Source organism: Melozone crissalis, unplaced genomic scaffold, assembly GCF_028551555.1.
Source record: "Melozone crissalis strain CALT ecotype California unplaced genomic scaffold, PUWL_Pcris_2 ptg000111l_1, whole genome shotgun sequence".
Classification (NCBI taxonomy): domain Eukaryota; kingdom Metazoa; phylum Chordata; class Aves; order Passeriformes; family Passerellidae; genus Melozone; species Melozone crissalis.
The window spans coordinates 10958410-10981236 of NW_026535888.1; the positions used below are offsets into that span (position 1 = coordinate 10958410).

General features: G+C 57.3%; 1 protein-coding gene across 4 annotated transcripts; it reads right to left on the reverse strand.

Annotated features, from left to right (window-relative positions):
- Nucleotides 1-1101: 1101 nt before the first annotated feature.
- Nucleotides 1102-21848, reverse strand: RIMS3 (regulating synaptic membrane exocytosis 3). 4 transcript variants are annotated; one of them, XM_054292527.1, is made up of 7 exons: nt 20551-21848; nt 7631-7905; nt 4721-4862; nt 4524-4636; nt 2863-2964; nt 2630-2769; nt 1102-1597 (listed from the first exon to the last, which is right to left on the reverse strand). In XM_054292527.1, the coding sequence occupies exons 2-7, from the start codon at nt 7854-7856 to the stop codon at nt 1385-1387; spliced, it is 936 nt and encodes a 311-aa protein (XP_054148502.1). In that variant the 5' UTR covers nt 7857-7905; nt 20551-21848; the 3' UTR covers nt 1102-1384. The 4 variants fall into 4 exon arrangements, with proteins under 4 accessions (XP_054148502.1, XP_054148505.1, XP_054148503.1 ...); XM_054292530.1 differs by lacking the exon at nt 20551-21848 and adding an exon at nt 18990-19009; XM_054292528.1 differs by lacking the exon at nt 20551-21848 and adding an exon at nt 11792-11898.
- Nucleotides 21849-22827: the final 979 nt, after the last annotated feature.

Genomic DNA, 22827 nt, shown 5'->3' on the forward strand with positions numbered 1-22827 from the left:
AGAACATTCCAGACCTCAAGGAGAACATCTCAGCTCCAAGAAGATGTCAGCTCCAAGGAGAGCATTCCAGACCTCGAAGAGAACATCTCTGCTCCAAGGAGAACATCCCAGCTCCAAGGAGAGCATTCTAGACCTCAAGGAGAACATCTCTGCTCCAAGGAGGATAACTCAGCTCCAAGAAGAGTGTTCCAGACCTCGAGAAGAACATCCCAGCTCCAAGGAGAGCATTCTAGACCTTGAGGAGAGCATCCCAGCCCTCCAGCTGGGAAGGAAGGAGCTGAGAGGCAGCCAATCCACCAGGATCCTGGTGCTCCTGCTCCGTTGTGTCGCCTTCTCCCTCCTCCTCCCACGAGGCATTCCCAGAGTTTGTCCTTTGGGTCTGGTTTTGGCCGCACACGAGGAGAAGCCCAGTGGACACCGAGGGGAGGCCAGCGCCCCTTTCCCTGTCCCCTCTTGCTTTGGCAATGGTCACAGGCTACATGCTCCCGGGAAAACCCCAAAAAACCCAAAAAATTGGGGGGAAAAAAAAACATTAAAAAAAGGCAGGGAAATGGCCACCAAAAGTGCTGGGAAAGCGACCAAACGGGATGAGACTGGCAGATGTTCCCGGTCCACCCGGAGTTCTCTTGGGTATTGCAGTGAATGTGTTGTTAGCACGTGGCAAAGCTACATAAGAGAAGATGCTACATTCCTGGGAAAACAAAAAAACAGTGCTGAGTTGGATCTGCTCTGAGTCCGGTGGGGTTTTCCCCTTGGAAAGCCACCTCTTCCTGGGAGGCAGGGAAAAGAGACCTCAAGGAGGGCATTCCAGATCCCAAAGAGGCCATCCCAACCTCAAGGAGGGCATTCCATGTCCCAAAGAGGCCATCCCAACCTCAAGGAGGGCATTCCAGATCCCAAAGAGGCCATCCCAGACCTCGAGGAGAGCATTCCAGGTCCCAAGGAGGCCATCCCAACCTCAAGGAGAGCATTCCAGGTCCCAAAGAGGCCATCCCAACCTCGAGGAGAGCATCCCAAACTTGAGGAAACCATCTCAACGCCGAGGCAGGAGAAAGGAACCTCGTCCTCAGCCAGGCTCTGGGCTGCTCCCAGCCGGGTTGGGAGAGAGCTGGGAGCTCCCAGGATGAGGTTTGGGAACAGTCTTGGGGTTGTTGGCAGTCGCAGCCCTCAGGGAGGAATTTTCACCTCTCCTTCCCCCCTGCCTCACACCCAGTCCTTGCTCCCTCTCCCTTCCCAGGGAGGGCATCCGGTGGGGGAAGGAGATTGAAAATTAAAAAAAAAAAAAAAGGAAAAAAAACAACAAAAAAAGAGAAGGATATTTACAGCTCTCCACGACCAGTTCTGCAAGGTTTGCTTGGATGTCTCCTGGCCCATCCCAGCCTCTCTACGGGCAGGAGGGGCTGGTGGAGCTCTCCAGGGAGGACTGGGAGAGGCGCCGGGTCAGGGGTCCGATGCTGGAGTCGGCCAGGGAGGAGGTTGGGAAGAGTTTGTACCAGCCCGAGACGGTGCTGGAGAGATCCAGCTCCTCCAGGATGATCTGGGCCATCCCCATGAAGCACTTGTGGTCCATGCGCCCGTAATCGCCCCAGACGATCACCTGCGGGCAGGGAACGGGTGATGGAGATGGGAGCTGTGGGGAAATCCTGCCCAGGTGGAAAAACCCTGCTGGGGAAGGTCTGAGGGGCGGCAGGAAGGGCTCTGGGGATCCCTGGAATTGCTCCTCTCACCCTGTGAAGGTGGGGAGGTGCTGGTACGGGGCATTCCACATCCCAAAAAGCCCATCCCAACCTCAAGGAGACCATCCCAAACTTGAGGAGAGCATCTCAACCCCGAGGAGAACATCCCAAACTTGAAGAAACCATCCCAACCCCAAGGAGAGCATCCCAACTGCAAGCAGGGCATCCCAGACCTTGACGAGAACATCCCAGACCTCAAGGAGAACATTTCAGATCCCAAAGAAGCCATTCCAATCTCAAGAGCATCCCAGCCTTGTGGAGAGCATCCCAACCCCAAGTAGGGCATTCCAGACCTCCAGGAAAACATCCTGGACCTCAAGGAGAACATCCCAACCCCAAGCAGGGCATCCCAACCCTAAGCAGGGCATCCCAGACCTTGAGGAGAACATCCCAGACCTCAAGGAGGGCCTTGCAGATCCCAAAGAGGCCATCCCAACCCCATGGAGAGCATCCCAAACTTGAGAAAACCGTCCCAACCCCAAGGAGAGTATCCCAACCCCAAGCAGGGCATCCCAGACCTCCAGGAAAATGTCCTGGACCTCAAGGAGAACATCCCAACCCCAAGGAGAGCATCCCAAATCTAAGCAAACCATTCCAGACTTTGAGGAGAACATTCCCGTAGAGAACATCCCAGCCCCAAGCAGGGCATTCCAGACCCCAAGGAGGGCACCCAGACCTCAAGGAGAACATCCCAGACCTTGAGGAGAACATCCCAACGCCCCAAGGCATTCCAGACCCCAAGGAGGGCACCCAAACCTCAAAGAGAACATCCCATCTCCAAGGAGGACATCCCAGCCCACAGAAGCTGTGGCTGTCCCATCCCTGGCAGTGTCCCAGGAAAGGCTGGATGGGGCTCAGAGCCACCTGGGACAGGAGAAGGTGCCCCTGCCCACCTGCAGGACTTTGCCCTGGGGACTCTCCTCGAAGAGCAGGGGCTGCTGGTACGAGGGGTCGCAGGTTTTCTTCACCACCTTGGTCTTCTTCTTGGCCAGGCAGACGCCATTCTCCAGCAGGTAAACCTTCACATAGGTGGCTGCCGTGGGAAACAGGGACAAGCAGGGACGTGGAGCAGGATCCTGGGGTGATCCCACCATGGCACCCACCCTGTCCCTCCACAGCCACCTACCAGGGATGCACTTGGAGCCCATCTTTGGGATGAGCCCCCTGGCCTGGATCACGTCCACCTCGAGCTGCCCGTTGCGGTCAGCCATGCCCACGTGGACATCTCCTGCAAGGGGGGACACGCCTTCAGGGCCCTGCCTGATGGTCACCTCCTCCTGGGGACGGCCACAGCCCCGTGTCCCCACCACCAGTGGGATCTGGGCACCCTCACACCCAGAGTCCCACTGGATGCCTGGTTTGTTGGGAATTGGGGGCTGGGAAGGAGCTTGGAGAGATCTGGGTGGGAGCTCCTCCAGCCCATTGGTTCCATCCTTGTCACTGGGATTTTATCCCTCATGGTGGGAATAGGGCTGGGATTTACCCAGGCTGGGTGATTCCCACGAAAAGGAGAGGTTGGGACAGGAGGGATCAAGGGCCAGGAACTCTCAGGGGTCCAACCACGCCTTTCCCCTTTCCCCTTTTCCCTTTTCCCTTTTCCCTTTCCCCTTCCCTTTTCCCCTTTCCTTTTCCCCTTCTATTTCCCTTTCCCCTTCCCTTTTCCCCTTTCCTTTTCCCCTTCTCTTTCCCTTTCCCTTTCCCTTTCCCCTTCTCCTTTCCCCTTCCCCTTTTTCCTTCCCCTTTTCCCTTTCCCCTTCCCCTTTCCCCCTTTCCCGTTCCCCTTTTCCCTTTCTCCTTTCCCCTTTCCTTTTCCCTTTCCCCTTTCCCATTTCCATTTCCCCTTTCCCCTTCCCTGAATTTCCCTCCTTCTGGGATTTATTCAGGCCCAGCTCCCAGTACCACAGGGACAGGGGGACAGGACAGGGGACACCAAGCAGCTCTTCCCATTCCCAGCATCTCCAGCCCAGCAGGATCAGGATCCACCTTGGGATGTGTCCCCAGCTGCTGCTGCTGGCTGGGAATTCACACTTGGGGCGCAACTTTTGATCCCCATTTGGGATTTCAAACGGAAAAGAGGCACAGAAGGTGAGGGTTTGGCTCCAGGATGCTCGAAAAGGAAGCCCAGGGATGAGGAAGCCTTGGGAAAAGGCAGAGCCGCTGCTTCTCAGGGGTGCCCTGCCCTCAGCTCTGCTCCCCTGTGTCGCAGACAACTTTTATGAAAAATCCTTTCCTTAGGATTTTTTCCTCCTGAGAAGCTGAAAGGCCTCGGGAACAAAATGTAAACAATGATTATCTGCTGCTGTGGAATGCAACCGGTGCATCTGTGATTGTTCTCATGGGGTTGTTTCTAATTAATGGCCAATAACAGTCAGCTGGCTCGGACTCTCTGTCTAAGACAAGCTTTGTTATCATTCCTTCTTTTTCTATTCTTAGCCAGCCTTCTGATGAAACCTTTTCTTCTATTCTTTTAGTATAGTTTTAATATAATATATATCAAAATATATATTTTATATATATATACACATATATAGATAAAATATATATTATATATTTATATATAATATATAAAATAATAAATCAAGCCTTCTGAAACATGGAGTCAGATCCTCATCTCTTCCCCAATCCGAAAACCCCTGTGAACCCCATCACACCCCATCCATGGGGCAGAGCAATCCCAAACACCCCGGGATGTGCTGGGATGGAGCCTTGGGAATAAACACGCGGCCTTTTGGAATAAACACGAGGTCTCTTCCCCCGTTCCCTCCCTCGGGAGCCTCCCCTGCTCACCCATCGGGGGGGTCGCCAGGGTTTGCCGCCCCACGAGCTGCCCCGGCCCCAGCCCGTCGAGGAAATCGCTGAACTGGCTCTCGGCTCCCAGCCGCGTGGTGGGGAAGATGAACCTGCAAAGGATTTTCATGGAGTGGAGCATCCCTGTGCCGGGAGGGCTCCCGGCGCCCTCTCCCCATCCCCGCCCCGTTCCTTACGTGCCGTCGGAGCTGTTGCTGTTGGTGCTGCCGTCCGTGGACTCCCGGCTGCCCTGCCGGGTCACCCTGGTCCTCATCTCCACGGCGATGCCGGTCTCGGTGCTCCTGCGGATGGTGCTGCGCAGCTTTTTGGGGCCGCCCTCTGCAATTGGAGACGGGGTCAGCTGCAGCTCCTGCCCCCAGCCCTTCCCTGCCTTCCTGGTTTCCATCGTTCCAGGGAGTTGTGCATCGTTCCCTGGGTGAATTCCCATGGGATCCTGCACAGACGCAGCCCGGTGCGGCAGGAGAGGAGAGCCAGGGGCTGGCTCCATGTCCCCGTGTCCCCGTGTCCCCATTCCATCTGCCACAGCATCACTCTGTCCCAATTTTGGATGGCTGAGGGTCCTCTCTGCAACTGAGACCTGCCCCACTCACCCCACAACAGCTGGCACCGTCCATTGGCCTCCAAAGTCCCCGTGCCAGAGGGGACAGGAACCCACAGTGCCACAGCCCCAGTGCTCCTGATGTCCCCTTGGCCTCCAGAATCCCCCTGTGCCCCTGTCCCCATGCCAGAGGGGAGAGGAAGCCACCATGCCACAGCCCCACTACTCCTGATGTCCCCTTTCTCCATCCCCTTGTCCTCCAAAATCCTTGTCCCCATACCAGAGGGGACAACCTGCAATGCCACAGCACCAATGCTCCTGATGTCCCTTTCTCCACCCTCCCTGTGCCCCTGTCCCCATACCAGAAGGGACAGCAACCTGCAGGTGTGGGCACAACCCCAAAGCTGCCTGATGTCCCCTTGACCTCCAAAATCACCATGTCCCTGTCCCCATACCAGAGGGGACAACGCAAAATGCCACCTTGTGGGGACAGCCCCAACACCACCTGATGTTCCCTTGGCCTCCAAAACTCCCCTGTCCCCATGCCAGAGGGGACAGCAATCCACGATGTCAGAGCCTCCTGATGTCCCATTTCTCCATCCCCTTGTCCTCCAAAATCCCTGTCCCCATACCAGAGGGGACAGCCTGCAGTGCCAGAGCCCCGACACTCCTGATGTGCCCTTTTGTCACACTAATGGCTTCCAAAATCCCTGTCCCCATGCCAGAGGGGACAATCTGCAGTGCCACAGGTGTGGGCACAGCCCCAGCGCCACCTGATGTCCCCTTTCCTCCAGCCCCCTCCCCGCCACGTGTCCCTGGTGGTGGCAGATGGCAGCAGGAGGAGGAGGAGGGTGGCACAAGTGGCCACCCCTGGCACTGTCCCCAGGCCCTGCTGTGTGACCATGTGTGAGTGGTGGCATTGCCAGCTTTGTCCTGCTCGTTCAGGGCTGTCCCCACGCAAGGGTTTGCCTGGTCCTGGCAGCTCCCTGGAACTGCCTTAAAATGTAGGGAAAAATTAACTGGGGAGGGATTGAAGGTCTTAGAATTATATAATGTATATAATTATAATTATATTGTGATATAATATTGTCATATATGCCTTATATATATATTATATATATTTATAATATATTATACATATAGAATATTATATACAGTATATTATATACATATATTATATAATATGTATTCTATAGATGAAATATATATTATATATTATATATTATATATTATACCTTATTATAATATAAAGTATTTTGTTGTCTTTTTTGGCGTGTCATTTTCAGGTGCCATTTTTGGGTTGTCATTTTTAGGTGTAGTTTTTTTGAGTGTCATTTTTAGGCACCATTTCTCAGGCGCCGTTTCTCAGGCGCCATTTGTAGATGCCACCATCACCCGTGAGCAACCAAATCCTGCCTGGTGGCCACCTCAAACCCCAAGAAGAGGATCAGGGAGACCTCTCACCAGTCTGGTTGAGCTGTAGGGTCATTTTTTGGGTGTCATTTTTAGGCACCATTTTTGGGGTGCCATTTTTGGAGTGTCATTTTCAGGTGCCATCTCCCAGGCGCCATTTTTTAGACGCCTCCATCACACGCGAGCAACCAAATCCTGTCTGGTGGCCACCTCAAACCCCAAGAAGAGGATCAGAGAGACCTCTCACCAGTCTGGTTGAGCTGCAGGGTCATTTTTTGTTGGGTGCCATTTTTGGGCGTCGTTTTTTTGGGTGTCATTTTTGGGCACAATTTTTCTGGCGACATTTTGGGCATAGTTTTTTTGGGTGTCATTTTTGAGGTGTCATTTTTGGATGTAATTTTTAGATGCCATTTTTGGGGCGACATTTTTGGGTGTAGTTTTTTGGGTGTCATTTTCAGGCACCATTTCCCAGGCGCCACTTTTTAGACGCCTCCATCACACGCGAGCAACCAAATCATGCCTGGTGGGGGATCATGGTGGCCTCTCACTGGTGTGGTTGAGCTGCAGGGTCATTTTTTGGGTGTGTTTTTATTTGAGTATCATTTTTAGGCACCGTTTTTGGAGTGTCATTTTTGGATGTCTTTTTTTAGGTGTAGTTTTTTGGGCGCCATTTTCAGGCGCCATTTCTCAGGCACCATTTTTCAACACCACCATGACATGCGGGCAACGAAACCATGCCTGGTGGCCACCTCAAACCCCAAGAACGGGATCAGGGCGGCCTCTCACCGGTCTGGTTGAGCTGCAGGGTCATTTTTTGGGTGTAGTTTTTTTTGGGTGTCACTTTCAGTTGTAGGCTTTTTAGGTGCCATTTTTGGGGGTGTTATTTTTTGGGTGTAGGTTTTTTGGGTGTCATTTTCAGGCGCCATTTTTCAGGTGTCATTTTTGGGTATAGTTTTAGGCACCATTTTTGGGGTGTCATTTTTGGATGCCATTTTTTAGGTGTAGTTTTTTGGGCGCCATTTTCAGTCGCCATTTCTCAGGCACCATTTTTCAACGCCACCATGACATGCGGGCAACGAAACCATGCCTGGTGGCCACCTCAAACCCCAAGAACGGGATCAGGGCGGCCTCTCACCGGTCTGGTTGAGCTGCAGGGTGCTCTTGCTCCACTGGGACAGCCCCACGATGGCCACCATCTTGGCGCCCAGGCTGGAGCGCCGCTTCTTGCTGGCGGTGACGGTGACGGAGACGGAGTCGGCGCTGCCGCGCGCGCTCTTCTCCAGGCTGTACATCTCGCCGCTGATGCTGGAGCTGCGCACCACATTCCGGGCAGACGAGGAGCTGGCATCCCCGTTGAACATGGTCAGCGCGCCCGCCGGCACCGGCACCGGCTCTGCTGCCCGGGATCAGCTGAGGGGACAAGTTGGGGACGTTCAGGGGTTGTGGCATCGGTGCCACGGAAGGGTTAAAAAATCCAGGAAATTCAGGTGGGCATGACCCACTGAGGGGTGGAAATTAGGGAAGGGTTTTTCCCACTGGGAACTCTCCAGGCTCGCTCAGGAGCATTCTCGAGGCTGCCCGAGCTCCAGGAGTGTTTGGACACCGCTCCCAGGGATGCCCAGGGTGGGTTTTGGGGTGTCTGTGCAGGGCCAGGTGTGGGACTGGGTGATCCTTGTGGGTTCCTTTAATCTCAGTGTATTCCAAGATTTTTCCCCCACCCATGGGAGCAGCAGGAAGGAACTCCCAAGGCTCCCTCAGGAGCATTCCCAAGGCTGCCAGAGCTCCAGGGATGCCCAGGGTTGGGATTTTGGGGTGTCTGTGCAGGACACAATCTGTGTTGGATTGGATGATCTTTGGGGGTTTCTTTAATCTCAACATATTTCAAGATTTTCCCCCCACCCATGGAAGCAGAACAAAGGGAACTCCCCATGCTCCCTCAGGAGCATTCCCGAGGCTGCCAGAGCTCTAGGATTGCTTGAACACCACTCCCAGGGAAGGGATTTTGGGGTGTCTGTGCAGAATCAGGGGTTGGACTGGGTGATCCTTGTGGGTTCCTTTAATCTCAGTGTATTCCAAGATTTTTCCCCCATTCATGGGAGCAGAAGGAAGGGAATTTCTCAGGCTCCCTCAGGAGCATTCCTGAGGCTGCCAGAGCTCCAGGGATGCCCAGGGATGGGATTTTGGGGTGGCTGTGCAGGGCCAGGGATTGGACTGAATTATTCTTGTAGATTCCTTTCATCTCAGTATATTCCAAGATTTTTCCCCCACCCGTAGGAGCAGCAGGAAGGGGTGAGGAACCCTGGGATGAACATCCAGCCCTGCCTCAGCTCCCTGCAGGACCCAGACACTCCCAACATCCAGGAGACACCTGGATGGGCAGAAGGCTCTGAGTGCCACCAGCCTGCCCAGCCAGGGGTGAGGGGTCCCTTGGGTACAGCCCCATCCGTCCCTGAGGACACCCAAAATCCCATCCAGCCAAGTTTTCCCTGCACATCCCCTTCTCCAAACATTCCACATCTGCACACCTGCAGGTGATGGGATGGGAATCCCTGGATGGGAGCACCAGGGGTGGATGGCAGAGCTCCCACACGGCCCCGCTGCCTTCCCTTGGCCATGAATATTTAAAACTCCAGCAGGATGGAGCATCCATCTTCCAGGGAAAGGTGAATTATTAACTGCAGGCCAAGAGAAGCCACTTTGTGATAATGGATGGAGGCAGCGCCTGGAAAAATGTTTCCCTTTCAGGAGAGAGGGATGGGGAGTGGGGCAGGGTGGGGGCTCAGCTGGGATGAGACCTGATGGGAATCATGGATGAGGCCTGGCAGGAGCTGTGGGATCAGCTCCAGCACCGCTGAACTTGTGGATTTATCAATGGCAGGGCTGAGTGGGCGATTGGTCATTAATATCATTAATTAATGGCTGGGGTTTTCCCTCCTGGCTCTGGCCAGGCATTGACCCACGGCCTGGTGTCCAGGGAGGGGCTCAGCACTGACCCCCAGCTCCAGAGGGATGGAACCCTGAGATAAAGCCATCGGTGTGGGATGTATCCCAGTTCAGAAAGATGGATCCCAAGGATAAAGCTGTTATTGTGGGATGTATCCCAGCTTCAGAGGGATGGAGCCCTTGGATAAAGCTGTTGTTGTGCGATGTATCCCAGCTCCAGAGGGATGGAGCCACTGACATTCCCAGCTCTGAATCTGCCCCATCACAGCCCTGTGTTGATGCCCAGCACCTCCTCAAGGAGGGGTCAGGGCTGATCTGCTGCCTTGGGGACCTTTAGGGTGACACTTCCCAATGCCACCCGCAGCTCTCAGGCTCCAAACCTGCTGCAACCCCTGAGTTTTCCCTTAGGATGCACTCGACACAGGGAATGCATCCCAAACACCTCCCCGTGCCTCAGTTTCCCCACCAGCAACCCCGGCTTAGGCTGTGCCTGAACAAACACAGATCCCTCTGCACCAGGGCTCAGCCAGGCCCAGCCCAGGCCCCTCCACGCTCCAGGTGAGAAATCCCTGTGAGAACCCAGCCCTGCAGGGCCAGGAGAGCACACAGGGCTCCTGTTGCTGCTCCAGCCGCCCAGAGAGCACCAGGCTCTGTTGGGAGCAAATTAGATCAGGAGAGCAGAGCGCTAATGGGATCATTTCCAACGCAACACACACAGGGATAATCCACTGCAAAGGAAGCCGAGCGGCTCCTCAGCCCGAAGGGAGGATTTGCTTCCCCCTGCCCGTGGTTTTACCCCGTATCTCCCTGCACAATCTGTTTCTGCCCAGAGTGGGTGCTGGGTGGGGGGTTCAGGGGTGCCTGATGCTGAGCTGGGCTGGAGACTGGGTTTGAGTGCTGGAGAGTGCGGCTGTCACGGCTGAGCCGGCCTTGGCACGGCCACAGCATCCTTGGCACGGCCACAGCATCCTCAGTATCACCACAGCATCCTTGGCACGGCCACAGCATCCCCAGCACTACCACAGTGCCCTCAGCATGGCCACAGCATCCTTGGCATGGCCACAGCATCCTCAGCATGGCCACAGCATCCTCAGTATGGCCACAGCATCCTTGGCATGGCCACAACATCCTCAGAATCACCACAGCATCCTCAGTATCACCACAGTGCCCTCAGCACGGCCACAGTGCCCTCAGTATCACCACAGCATCCTTGGCATGGCCACAGAATCCTCAGTATGGCCACAGAATCCTCAGCACCACCACAACATCCTTGGCATGGCCACAGCATCCTGAGCACCACCACAGTGCCCTCAGCATGGCCACAGCAACCTCAGTATGGTCACAGCATCCTCAGTGTCACCACAGCATCCTCAGTACGGCCACAGTGCCCTCAGCACCACCACAATGCCCTCAGCATGGTCACAGCATCACTGATGCCACCACAAAATCCTTGGCACAGCCGCAGCATCTTTGGTGCCACCACAGCACCCTCGGTATGGCCATGGCATCCTCAGCATCACCACAGCACCCTCAGCACCACCACAGTGCCCTCAGCATGGCCACAGCATCCTTGGCACGGCCACAGCATCCTCGGCATGGCCACAGCATCCTCAGTATGGTCACAGCATCCTTGGTACCACCACAGCATCCTCAGCACCACCACAGCATCCTCAGCATGGCCACGGCACCCCCGATGCCACCACAGCACCCTCAACACAGTCACAGCATCCTTGGTACAATCACAGCATCCCTGGTGTCACCACAGCGCCTTCAGCATGGCCACAGCATCTCTGGCATGGCCACGGCACCCCTGATGTCACCACACCACCCTCGATGCCACCACAGCCCCCTCAGCCCCGCTGCTGAACCCCCAGCCCCGCTCTGCCCCTGCCCCTTCCCGGCAGCGCGGGGGGAGTCAGGGAGCCGCAGATCTTTCCCCTCAAACACCCATTTCCCGTTCCCCTCCGTGTGTTCATCCCCGGATCCCGAGCCAGCGATGCTCGGAGCCATCCGCCGTGACGCCGCATCCATCCCCGCCACGGGAACCGCGTCCCGAGCTCCCGGGGCAGCGCCGCAGCCCCCGCAGCGCTCACCGCCACCACGCTCCCTCCTTGCGGGAAACACCGAGCACCGGCAGCCCCCGGGAGCTCCCCGGCGAGCCCGAGGGACGCACGGAGCCCGAGGGATGCACCGGCAGCCGTGTCATGGCTGGAGCATCCCCGGTGGATGAGCGCAAGCGGCAGGAAAATCGGGATCCCTGTTGCGTGTGGATGGCGGGGGCCGAGCTCTGCCCTTCCCCGCTGGTGGCACCCCAAAAAATATTAAAATAAAATAAGAGATGGAGGCGTCTTACCGGCCCTGCGCCGGGGAGGAGGAAGAGGAGGAGGAGGCTCGGCTCAGCTTCCCAGCCCCATCCCGGCCGGATCCGGAGGGTGCCAGGGCGGGTGAAGCTTTCCAGGGTTCTGGAGAGCCGGAGCTGTGCTGGCGCTGCTTCAGCATCTCCCTCAGCATCTCCATGGTTACACGGCTGACCCAGTTCTCCTCCCAGCCCCGAGCAGGACCACAGTGGTCCAGCGGGGTGGGATGGGCTGGGAGCATCCCTGGGCTGGGATTCAGGGAGCTGATGACACCCCTGGATCCCTACGGATGCTGTAGGGATGGGAAAAGTGGGGCTCGAGGTAGGACAGGGGGTCACAGGTGACCGGGCAGTGCCAGGGGGGCTGCAGGTGTGGGAAGGGACAACCTGGGGCTGGGAGGCAGCGATGGCCCCAAATATGGCACAGAAACGGGAATGAGGGGCAAAATATTGATGGGAAAAATGAGAAAATCTCTGGAGAAGGAGGGAACAGCCCTGCAGGTGCCCCCACACAGGTGAGAAAGGAGGAGGAGGAGGAGGAAGGTGCTAAATGAGCACGGTGGGGGTGGCTGGGAATGCTGCCTTGCCAGGGAAAGGAGGCAGAGGGATTTTGGGAGCTGTTTGCTCTCTCAAAGCCATCAAGGGAAAAACGGGGCTGGAAACCCTGGCAGTGGGGCAGGAAATTCTTCCTGTCCTTGTGAGGCTGGGGCTGCCTCGAGCCTGGAGGGAGAGCACTGAAAACTGTGCATGTCTGGAGCAGGTAAATCCTAAAATCAGCTTTTTTTGGGAATAAAATATTGCCAGAGCTGCCACCCCAAGGCCTTGTCTAGGCAACAGCACACCAGGACAAGCTGCACCATCCCAGTTCCCACACACCTGCTCCTACAGGAATTTGGGAATAAGGCAAGGCTTATTTCCCCTAAAAGTATTTCATTCTAATTAATTGCTTCAGCTTTGATAGGCAGCTGCTTGTATAATTTTAATTGCCCAACAAGGGCTATAATTGGGTGCACGTGAGCTGGGAATTTGGGAAGAACTCCAGGTCCTGGAATTCAGCTTCTCCTGGCTCTGGCAGGTTAGCAAAGTTCTGTCCTGGCTGGAATTTGCTGCAGGTGCAGCGTTATTGCTGCTGCTGCATCAGCTTAAAATTAAAGGATGGGTCCAAATGCGCTCCGTTCCTTGGGAAAGTTGGGAAGTTTGGATGGGGCTGTGCACTGGGAGCACCAGTGGGGTGGGATCTGTACTGAGAGCACCAGTGGGATCCAGAGTGGGAGCACCAAAGGAACCCAGACTGGGAGCACCAGTGGGATCCAGAGTGGGATCCAGAGTGGGAGCACCAGTGGGATCCAGAGTGGGATCCAGATTGGGAGCACCAGTGGGATCTTTACTGGGAGGAACAGTGGGATCCAGACTGGGAACACCACTGGAATATAGACAGGAGGACCAGTGGGATCCAGACTGGGAGCACCAGCGGGATCTGTAATGGGAGCACCAGGGGGATCCATGCTGGGAGTAGCAGTGGGATCCAAACTGGGAGGACCAGTGGGATCTGTACTGGGAGCACCCCTGGGACCCAGACTGGGAGGACCAGTGGGATCCAGGCTGGGAGCACCAGTGGGATCCAGACTGGGATCCAGAGTGGGATCCACATTGGGAGCACCAGTGGGATCCAAACTGGGAGGATGAGACTGGGAGCACCAGTGGGATCCACATTGGGACCACCGGTGGGATCTGTACTGGGAGCACCCGTGGGATCCAGACTGGGAGCACCAGTGGAATCCAGAGTGGGAGCACCAGTGGAATCCAGACAGGAGGACCAATGAGATCCATACTGGGAGCACCAGTGGGATCCATGCTGGGAGCACCAGTAGAATCCGTACTGGGAGCACCAGTGGGATCCACATTGGGAGCACCAGGGGTATCCAAAGTGGGAGCACCAGGGGTATCCAAACTGGGAGGACGAATGGGATCCAGAGTGGGAGCACCAGTGGGATCCAGAGTGGGAGCACCAGGGGTATCCAAACTGGGAGGACGAATGGGATCCATACTGGGAGCACCAGTGGGACCCAGGCTGAGAGAACCAGTGGGATCCAGTCTGGGAGAACCAGTGGGACCCAAACTGGGAGCCGGGATCCAGACTGGGAGCCACAGCCCATCATGGGGTCTCCAGACAGCAGCGACACAGGAGAAATGTCCCCTGGGAATCTTCCTGAGCCCTGCTGTGTCCAACCACACCTTGCTCATGGCAATTCCCTTTCCATGCCCCTTCCCAGAGGATGGGGCCACCTCTGGATGACACAGCTTCAGGAGGATCCAGTGGGATCTTCCATGGGGAACCAGCGGGACACAGAATCCTGCAGCCACTTTGTGCCCATCTTGGGAAGGCGGGACAGGTGTGGAATTCCAGCCCATCCATGCTGGAGCCCTTCCTGGTGGGGAAGGGGCTGCAGAACAGCAGAGGCTGCGCCCTGGCCACGCTGTCCCTGTCCCCCGTGTCCCTGCGTGACGTCTGCGCCCGGGTAAATCAGATCTGTGCTGAATCCCAGCGTTTCCTTGGCAACATCAAGGAATCCGAGGAGCAAAAGCCACCCAGCAGGGCCAGGCTGGGGGACAGCCAGCGCCCACCGAGCCCAACTGGCCACCAGAGCCACGGGGACACTGCGGCAAGCACCGGCCATTCCCGACGGCCCAACCCATCCTGGAGATAATCCAGAGCGTGGATAATCTGCTCTGGTGGCACCTCGGTGCTGGCTGTGGCCACCACGGGCAGCTGGGGACAGAGCTGGGGACGCACAGGAGCTGGCACTGTGGGCAGTGGGGACACTGCAGCCGCGTGGCCCCAAAAATGGGGCAGCTCCATGGGGATGCAAGAAACCTGGGATGGGTTTGGGATGGGATGGCCCCACTCAGATCCTGAGCCTTGTCCTGGTGGCACTGAGGGCTGGCAGGGCTGGGGGTGACGTCCCTGATGTGCCTGGCACAGAGGGAAGGCGGAGAGGAGCTTTTCCCGTTCCGGCTGCCGCTGCCTTTCCGGCTCCGAGCTCTGCAATGCAGCTCGCACGGCTCGGCTGCTGTGTGTGAATCCCATCAATATTTCATGGAGCTGCTTCCTCCAGGGGAAGGGCTGCTCTCAGCTCCGGCTTTCTGCTGCTCCTACCAGCAGGGAACATCTGATCTCCTTCCAGCAGCACCCAGCACATCGCCCTGGTCCTCCCCATTCCACATTGGCAAATATCCCTGCACCTTCCAGGAGCTCTGGATCCTAAAATCCCTCAAGTTCCACTCTTGGCACCTGCCCAGTGCTCCTGGGGTCTCCAGGGATGAGCCACCAGCTCTAGGATGGGTCACAGAACCCAGCCACATCCCCAAATCCTCATCCAGCAGCGGGATGTGCCAACAGCCTGGCTGGATCTGATATTCCCTGCCCCATCCATCTCACAGATCCCAGCTGGCTCCCGAGCCCAGCAGGAGCTGGGGGTGAGCAGCTTTGTTTGCAGAAAAAGTTGCTTTTTTAACTGCTAAGGCTGCACAATTATTCCCGAGCTTCTTCAGGGATCAGCAGAAAACTTGGGAAGAGTTTTGGGAGCCGGAGAGGTGCCAGGAGAGGGCAGAGCCTGCGGCAAACACCCCTCAGCATGGCACGGGGAGCTTTGGTGGCTTTCTGGGGGTGCCAGCAGCTCCTGCATCCCTGGAAGAGCTCCTGGGATGGGATGAGGGACACGGGATGGTCCCAGCAAGGTGCTGCTCCCCAGAGCACTTGTGAGAAGATAAGGCCAAAAGCTCTGTTGTTGCTTCACCACCCAACATCTAAAATCTGCACAGTTCCCAATTTCTAGAGCAAAACTTCCATCTCCAGGAGTCTTTTTGTCTGTGGAAAGGATGAGGAGCCTGAGTAGAGCATCCCAGGGTGAGGAAGAAGCTCCTGATCCTGACAGGCAGCAGGAGGAGCGGGGCTGTCAATCCCTTCCCAATAATTCCTAACTGAGGCTCTCTCCCTGCTCGTTGGAGATGTGGTGACAAAACATTTGAAGTGCCTTGACAGGGACGCCAAGAGCTGCTGTCACACAGCTCCGGTTTTAATCAGCAGTGAAATTAGGGATTTTCATCACCTTAAACTGCATTTTGCAGCCGTGTGAGGCTTCGCAAAGGGCTGCGCTGCAGTGGGAGCCCACGGAGAGCTGAGCTCCGGGGATGGCAGCAGCTCGGGGAGGATGGAAAAGGGGGGGATTCACCCCCGGATTTGGGGCCAAGCTGCCGCAATGTCACCCTCTGTCCCTGTGCCACAAAGGCTGGAACGGGGACACAGCGAGAGGCTGGAGCGTGGGAGGTGGCAGGAGTTTGGCCTCACAAAGGGATGGAAGATGGAACAGAGGGAGAGAGGTGTGAGCACAGCGGGAGCGGCCTTGGGGAGGTGTCGGAGCGGGAGGAAACAGCACAGGAGAACTGGGATGGAGAGGGGAGCTGGGAGCAGCCAGGGGATGAACACAGGGGTGGTTTGGGAGTGAAAACAGGGAATGAAAATAGGGATGGTTTGGGAATGAAACCAGGAATGGTTTGGGAATGGCTAGGGATGAACACAGGGGTGGTTTGGGAGCAGCCAGGGGATGAACAGAGATGGTTTGGGAATGAAAATAGGGAATGAAAATAGGGATGGTTTGGGAATGACCAGGGAATAAAAATAGGGATGGTTTGGGAGCAGCCAGGGGATGAAACCAGGAATGGTTTGGGAATGAAACCAGGGATGGTTTCAGAATGGCTGGGGATGAACACAGGGATGGTTTGGGAGCAGCTGGGGGACAAAACCAGGGATGGTTTGGGAGCAGCTGGGGGATGAACACAGAGGTGGCTTGGGAGCAGCCAGGAGATGAAACCAGAGGTGGTTTGGGAATGGCTGGGGGACAAAAGCAGGGGTGGTTTGGGGGTGAAAACAGGGATAGTTTGGGAGCAGCTGGGGGACAAAAACAGGGATGGTTTGGGAATGGCTGGGGATGAACACAGGGATGGTTTGGGAATGAAACCAGGGATGGTTTGGGAATGGTCAGGGAATGAAAATAGGATGGTTTGGGAGCAGCCAGGGGACGAAAGCAGGGATGGTTTGGGAATGGCTGGGGAACAAAAACAGGGATGGTTTGGGAATGGCTAGGGATGAACACAGGGATGGCTTGGGAATGGCCTGGGAATGAAAATAGGGATGGTTTGGGAGCAGCCAGGGGATGAAAGCAGGGATGGTTTGGGAGTGAAAACAGGGATAGTTTGGGAATGGCTGGGGGATGAAACAAGGGATGGTTTGGGAATGGCCAGAGAATGAAAATAGGGATGGTTTGGGAGCAGCCAGGGGATGAAAGCAGGGATGGTTTGGAAATGGCAGGGGATGAACACAGGGATGGTTTGGGAGCAGCCAGAGGATGAAACCAGGGATGACTTGGGAATGAAACAAGGGATGGTTTGGGAATGGCTGGGGGAGAAAGCAGGGATAGTTTGGGAGCAGCCAGGAGATGAAACCAGGGATGGTTTGGGAATGGCTGGGGGAGGAAAGCAGGGACAGTTTTGGAATGGCCACGGAATGAAAATAGGGACAGTTTGGGAGCAGCCAGGGGATGAAGCCAGCGATGGTTTGGGAACGGCTGGGGATGAAAACAGGGATGGTTTGGAAATGGCAAAGGGTGATGAGGCAGGAATGGAGGGGATCAGCCAGCGATGGTTTAGGAACAGCCAGGGGATGAAAACAGGGATAATTTGGGAATGGCCGGGGGTCAGGCAGGGATGGTTTGGGAACAGCCAGGAGATCAGGCAGGGATGGTTTGGGAGCAGCCAGGGCTGGTTTGGGCAGGTGCTCCCTCATCCTGTGCTAGAAGAACACCCCCAGGCTCCCGTGCCTGACAGCAAAGCCCATCCCGTGCTCCCGGAGCATCCGCAGCCTCCCACCCCCAGCTCACAATGGAAACAAGCAGCGCAGCCTGGGATGTTCCCTGGGCACCCAGGGATGGGGTTCAGCCTCGGGAGCCCCTTTCCCGTGGGTCCCAGACCCCTGAGGGTGGGCACTGCCCACCACAGAGCCCATCAGACCCCTGAAGGTGGGCACTGCCCACCACAGAGCTCATCAAACCCTCGAGAGTGGGCACTGCCCATCACAGAACCCCATCAAACCCCTGAGGGTGGGCACTGACCATCACAGAGCCCCTCAGACCCCCGGGAATGGGCACTGCCCACCACAGAGCCCCTCACGGCCACCACCTCCCCATGGGGCCACCCTCAATGCCACCTCCCACACAGTGGCCCTGGGGACCATTTCGGGGCACAGAGGGGACCCTGTGGCCAGCCAGGCCTGAGCCCTTCGGGGTGCCAGGGTGATGCCCACGGGCTGTCCCCACTTGTTGTGCCCCTGGTTGTGGCACCGGGGAGCAGCACAGGAGCTCTGCCCATCCCAGGGCATGGTCTCACTCCTCCTCACCCCTTCCCGAACAATTTTCCCTCCAGAACCCACCCCAGCACCTGCCCCAAACCCCACGGAAGGCAGAGGAAGCTCTGGATGGAGGAAGAGACAAATCCACGCACAAATCCCAGCCTGGAGCAGCCGGGAAGCCCCGGGACGAGCTGAGCCCGCTGCGATGCCCCGGGGCAAACCCTCCCCGCTTCTCCCGGTCCCCATCCCGGTTTTCCCGGCGCTGGCACCGCCGTGCACGGGACGGGCTTGACGTCAACGGGGCTTTCAGCGGGATGATGGATGGCACGGGAAGGCGCTCCCGGTGCCGAGCCGCCGGCCGGGAAGCGCTGCCCGCCCCGCACCGGGAAAGGCTCCGGGGAACCGGCCCGGGGAGCCCTCGGGAACGGGGGGAAAGCGCGGCCGCAGCGATGATTTTGGGGGGTTCGCATCGCGGCTCATGATTTAGGGGTGCCGTGGGGTACGGGGGGATCCCGGTGTTGTCCCCACGCGGATCAAAACCCCTCGTTTCCTTCCCTCCATCCCTCCTCCCGGAGCGCGCATCCCGCTGCTCGCCGGTACCGGGCATCCCCAAATTCCCTATCCCCAAATCAAATTCCCCATCCCCAAATGAATTGCCCGTCCCCAAATTCCCCATCCCCAAATGAATTCCCCGTCCCCGGGGATGCTCCGGGGCAGGTGCGGCCCCGCTCGGCCCGGTGCCCGCGGGGCTGTGGCCGCTGCCCCGGAGCTCCGCACCCCGCGGGCACTCACCCACCGCTGCCGCCGCCGCCGCCGCCGCCGCCCGTGCCCGCTCCTCCCCCGGCCCCGGCGGGCTGCTGGGAGCGGCGGGCGGGGGAGCCCCGGGCCCGGCCCCGACGGTCCGGGCGGAGCGGGGAGGAACCGGCGGCTCCCCGGGGGAACCGGCGGCCGGAGCCCGAACGGCAGCGGCAGCAGCGTGCAGCCGTCAGGTGGGTCCTAAGGGGTGGTGGAAGGAGCGGTGGGTGCCCAGGAGCTTCCAGATGGACGCTACAGCCTTCAAGGGGATCGTACAGGCGGGAGCTGGAGCCCAAAAATCTCCAGCTGGACCCAAAAATCTCCAGTTGGACCCTACAGTCTTCAGCTGGAGTCTGGACTCAATAACCAGAGCTTGGGAGCCACCAGAGGGATCCTAAACCCAGCACTGGAACCCCAGGAGGCACCAGCTGGACCCTAAACCCAGCGATTCAACCCCAAGGGGTACCAGATGGACCCTACACCCAGCAACTGAACCCCAAGAGGCACCAGATGGACCCTGCACTGAGCAATTGAACCCCAAGGGGTACCAGATGAAGCTTGCACCCTTCAATGAGACCCTACACCCATCAATGGGACCCCAAGAGCCACCACCTGGATCCTACACCCAGCAATTGAACCCCAAGGGGTACCAAATGGAGCCTGCACCCTTCAATGAGACCCTACAGCCATCAGCTGAACCCCAAGAGCCTCCAGCTGCACCCTATACCCATCAATGGGACCCTACACCCATTAACCAAACCCCAAGAGCCTCCAGTTGGACCCTACACCCATCAGCTGGACCCCAAGACCCCCAGCCAGACCCTACACCCATCAGCTGGACCCCAAGGGCCCCCAGCCAGACCCTACACCCATTAATTGGACCCCAAGGGCCCCCAGCCAGACCCTACACCCATTAATTGGACCCCAAGACCCCCAGCCAGACCCTACACCCATTAATTGGACCCCAAGAGCCCCCAGCCAGACCCTACACCCATTAATTGGACCCCAAGAGCCCCAGCCAAACCCTACACCCATCAATGGGACCCCAAGACCCCCAGCCAGACCCTACACCCATCAAAGGGACCCCAAGAGCCCCAGCCAGACCCTACACCCATTAATTGGACCCCAAGAGCCTCCAGTTGGACCTTACACCAAACAATTGAACCCTACACCCATCAAACCAACCCCAAAGCCCCCAGCCAGACCCCAGACCCCCCCAGATGGAGCTCAAACCCCTCCAGCTGGACCCTCCAGCCACCAGTTGGACTCTGGAGCTGCCACCTGTCCCTTCTGTCCCAGCTGGACCCCAAGAGCAACACCAACACCCCCCTGCTGTCCCCTGGACCCCAAGAGTCACCAGCCAGACCCCTGGGACCTCAGAGCTGGAGCCTCCAGCTGATCCTGCTCAGCTGGGCTTTGGGAATGCCACTGGGGCAGCCATGGGGACACCATGGGGACACCGTGGGGACACTGTGGGGACACTGGGCTGCCCTGGATGCTGTCGAGGGAGGAGGTTTGGGCGCAGAGGTGGCGGTTCCAGCGCTGCCCTTGGACTCACCTTGGCTGCCGGGATCCAAACACCGATTTCCCTCTAGGCAGCGTCCCCTGCTCCCGGTGAATTCCTGCGGGGTGAATTCCTGCTCTCCCTGCGTTGCCTCTGCCGGCTGACATGGAGCCACGTGCCAGGAGCAAAGCTTCCTTCACCGCCTTTAACTCTGTCCCTCCCTAAAATCCTACAATTCCCAGCTCCCCATCCCATGGGCAGCACCTCGGGCTGCACGGGGCATTCCCAATGCTGGGATTAGGGCCTGGCTGGGCAGAGATTTGGGATTGGGGTGGCTCAGTGAGTGCAAGCATCCATCAGTGCAGGGAGGATTGGGATAATTCCCTCGTGTGCTGGAGGGATGCAGCAGGAAAGCTGCTTCAGGAACAGGAATAGCTGAAAGAACTAAATATGGAAACTTGGATAAAGCAGCGCTGAAGGAGGGAGATGGTTTCCTAACGGGATTCAAAGCATATAAACAAACTCAGGGAGGAGGGAGGTTGTCCAGAGGGGCCTTGGTGAGGAAGAGTTTGGAGAACCAGCTGGAATCCTCTCAGCAGGGAAGGCTATTCCGTGAAATTTCCAGCTTTGTGGAGGAAGTGCCACCCCTGGGAACACATTGTCGGGGGGGAAGAGATAATGGAAACAACAGCCCTAAAAGATTCTCTGTGGGATTTTTTTTTCCCAGCTGCTTTTTGATGATAGGAGTGGAGGTCTCCGTTCCATTGGAAGCTTTTTGCTCCCTTTGGTTTTTCTGGCATCACCAGCCTCACACTGGGAAGGCTTTGGCACTGCAGATTCCAGGCTGTGTGGCACCGATTTCCTGGGAATTTCTTCCCTGGATGGACAAACCCCAAAGCTCAGCTTTACCCTGAGATCCCATCAGAGCTCTCCCATCTCCAATGTCTCTTAATTCCTTAAGGAGCTCGGCTTTGCCGGCTCCTCATCACCTCCTGCTTTCCCTTTTGGGTTTGTGCCGGCGCCACGGGGCGGCTTAACGCGATTATCCCGCTACAACGGCCCTAAGAGGATTCCAGCCTCGGCTCAGGGTGGGGACAGGGATGATCCTGCTGCATGGAGGTGGGGGAGCCTGCGAGGGTGACCCCGGGATCTGCAGCCCCCGTGGGTGCCACGAGCTGCCATTCCTTGGGACAGGGTGGGAAATGCTCATGGATGGATCCTGGAGAGAGGGGAGATGGAGACACAGGGAAAGGGTGGGAATGTCGGGGCTCTGGGGAGTCCTGGGGCTTCCCAGGAGGTTTTGGGACTTCTCAGGGAGGTCCTGAAGCTTTCCAGAGGGCTGAGGCTTCCCAGGAGGGTCCTGAAGCTGCCGAGGAGGGTACTGGAACTTTCCAGAGGACTCAGATTTTCCAAAAGAATCCTGGGGCTGCTCTGGGAAGTCTTGGGGCTTCCCAGGAGGTTTTGGGACTTCTCAGGGAGGTCCTGAAGCTTTCCAGAGGACTGAGGCTTCCCAGGAGGCTCCTGGAGCTACTCTGGGGGTTCTGGATCTTCCCTAGGATGTCCTGACAGCTTCCCTAGGATGTCCCTACCCAGGGAGGTGAGGGGGTTCTCAGGAGGGTTTTGGGACTTCTCAGGGAGGTTCTGAAGCTTTCCAGAGGGCTGAGGCTTCCCAGGAGGCTCCTGGAGCTGCTCTGGAGCATCCTGGAGCTTCCCAGGAATGTCCTGAAGCTGCCCAGGGAGGTCCTGAGGCCTCCCAGGAGAGTCCTGGAGTTGCCCAGGAAGGTGTTGGTGCTTTCCAGGTTTAGGACATCCCAGGGAGGTCCTGAAGCTTTCCAGAGGGCTGAGGCTGCCCAGGAGGGTCCTGGAGCTGCTCTGGAGCATCCTGGAGCTTCCCAGGGATATCCTTGGGCTGCCCAGGAGGGTCCTGGAGCTTTCCAGAGGATTCAGATTTCCCAAAAGGATCCTGGGGCTGCCCAGGGAATTCTGGAGCTGCCCAGAAGGGTCCTGGAGCTGCTCTGGAGAGTCTTGGAGCTGTCCTGGGGTATCCTGGGTCTTCCCAGGAGGGTCCTGGAGCTTTCCAGAGGACTCAGATTTCCCAAAAGGATCCTGGATCTCTCCTGGGGCATCCTGGGGTTTGCCAGGAGAGTGCTGGGGATTCCCAAGACTGTCCTGGAGCTTTCCAGAAAACTGAGCCTTCCCAGAAAGGTTCTGGAGCTCTTCTGGGGCATCCTGGGGCTCCCCAGGAGATTTTGGGACTTCCCAGGATGTTCCTGGAGTTTTCCAGAAAACCGAGATTTCCCAGAAGGGTTCTGGAGCTGTTCTGGGGCTCCC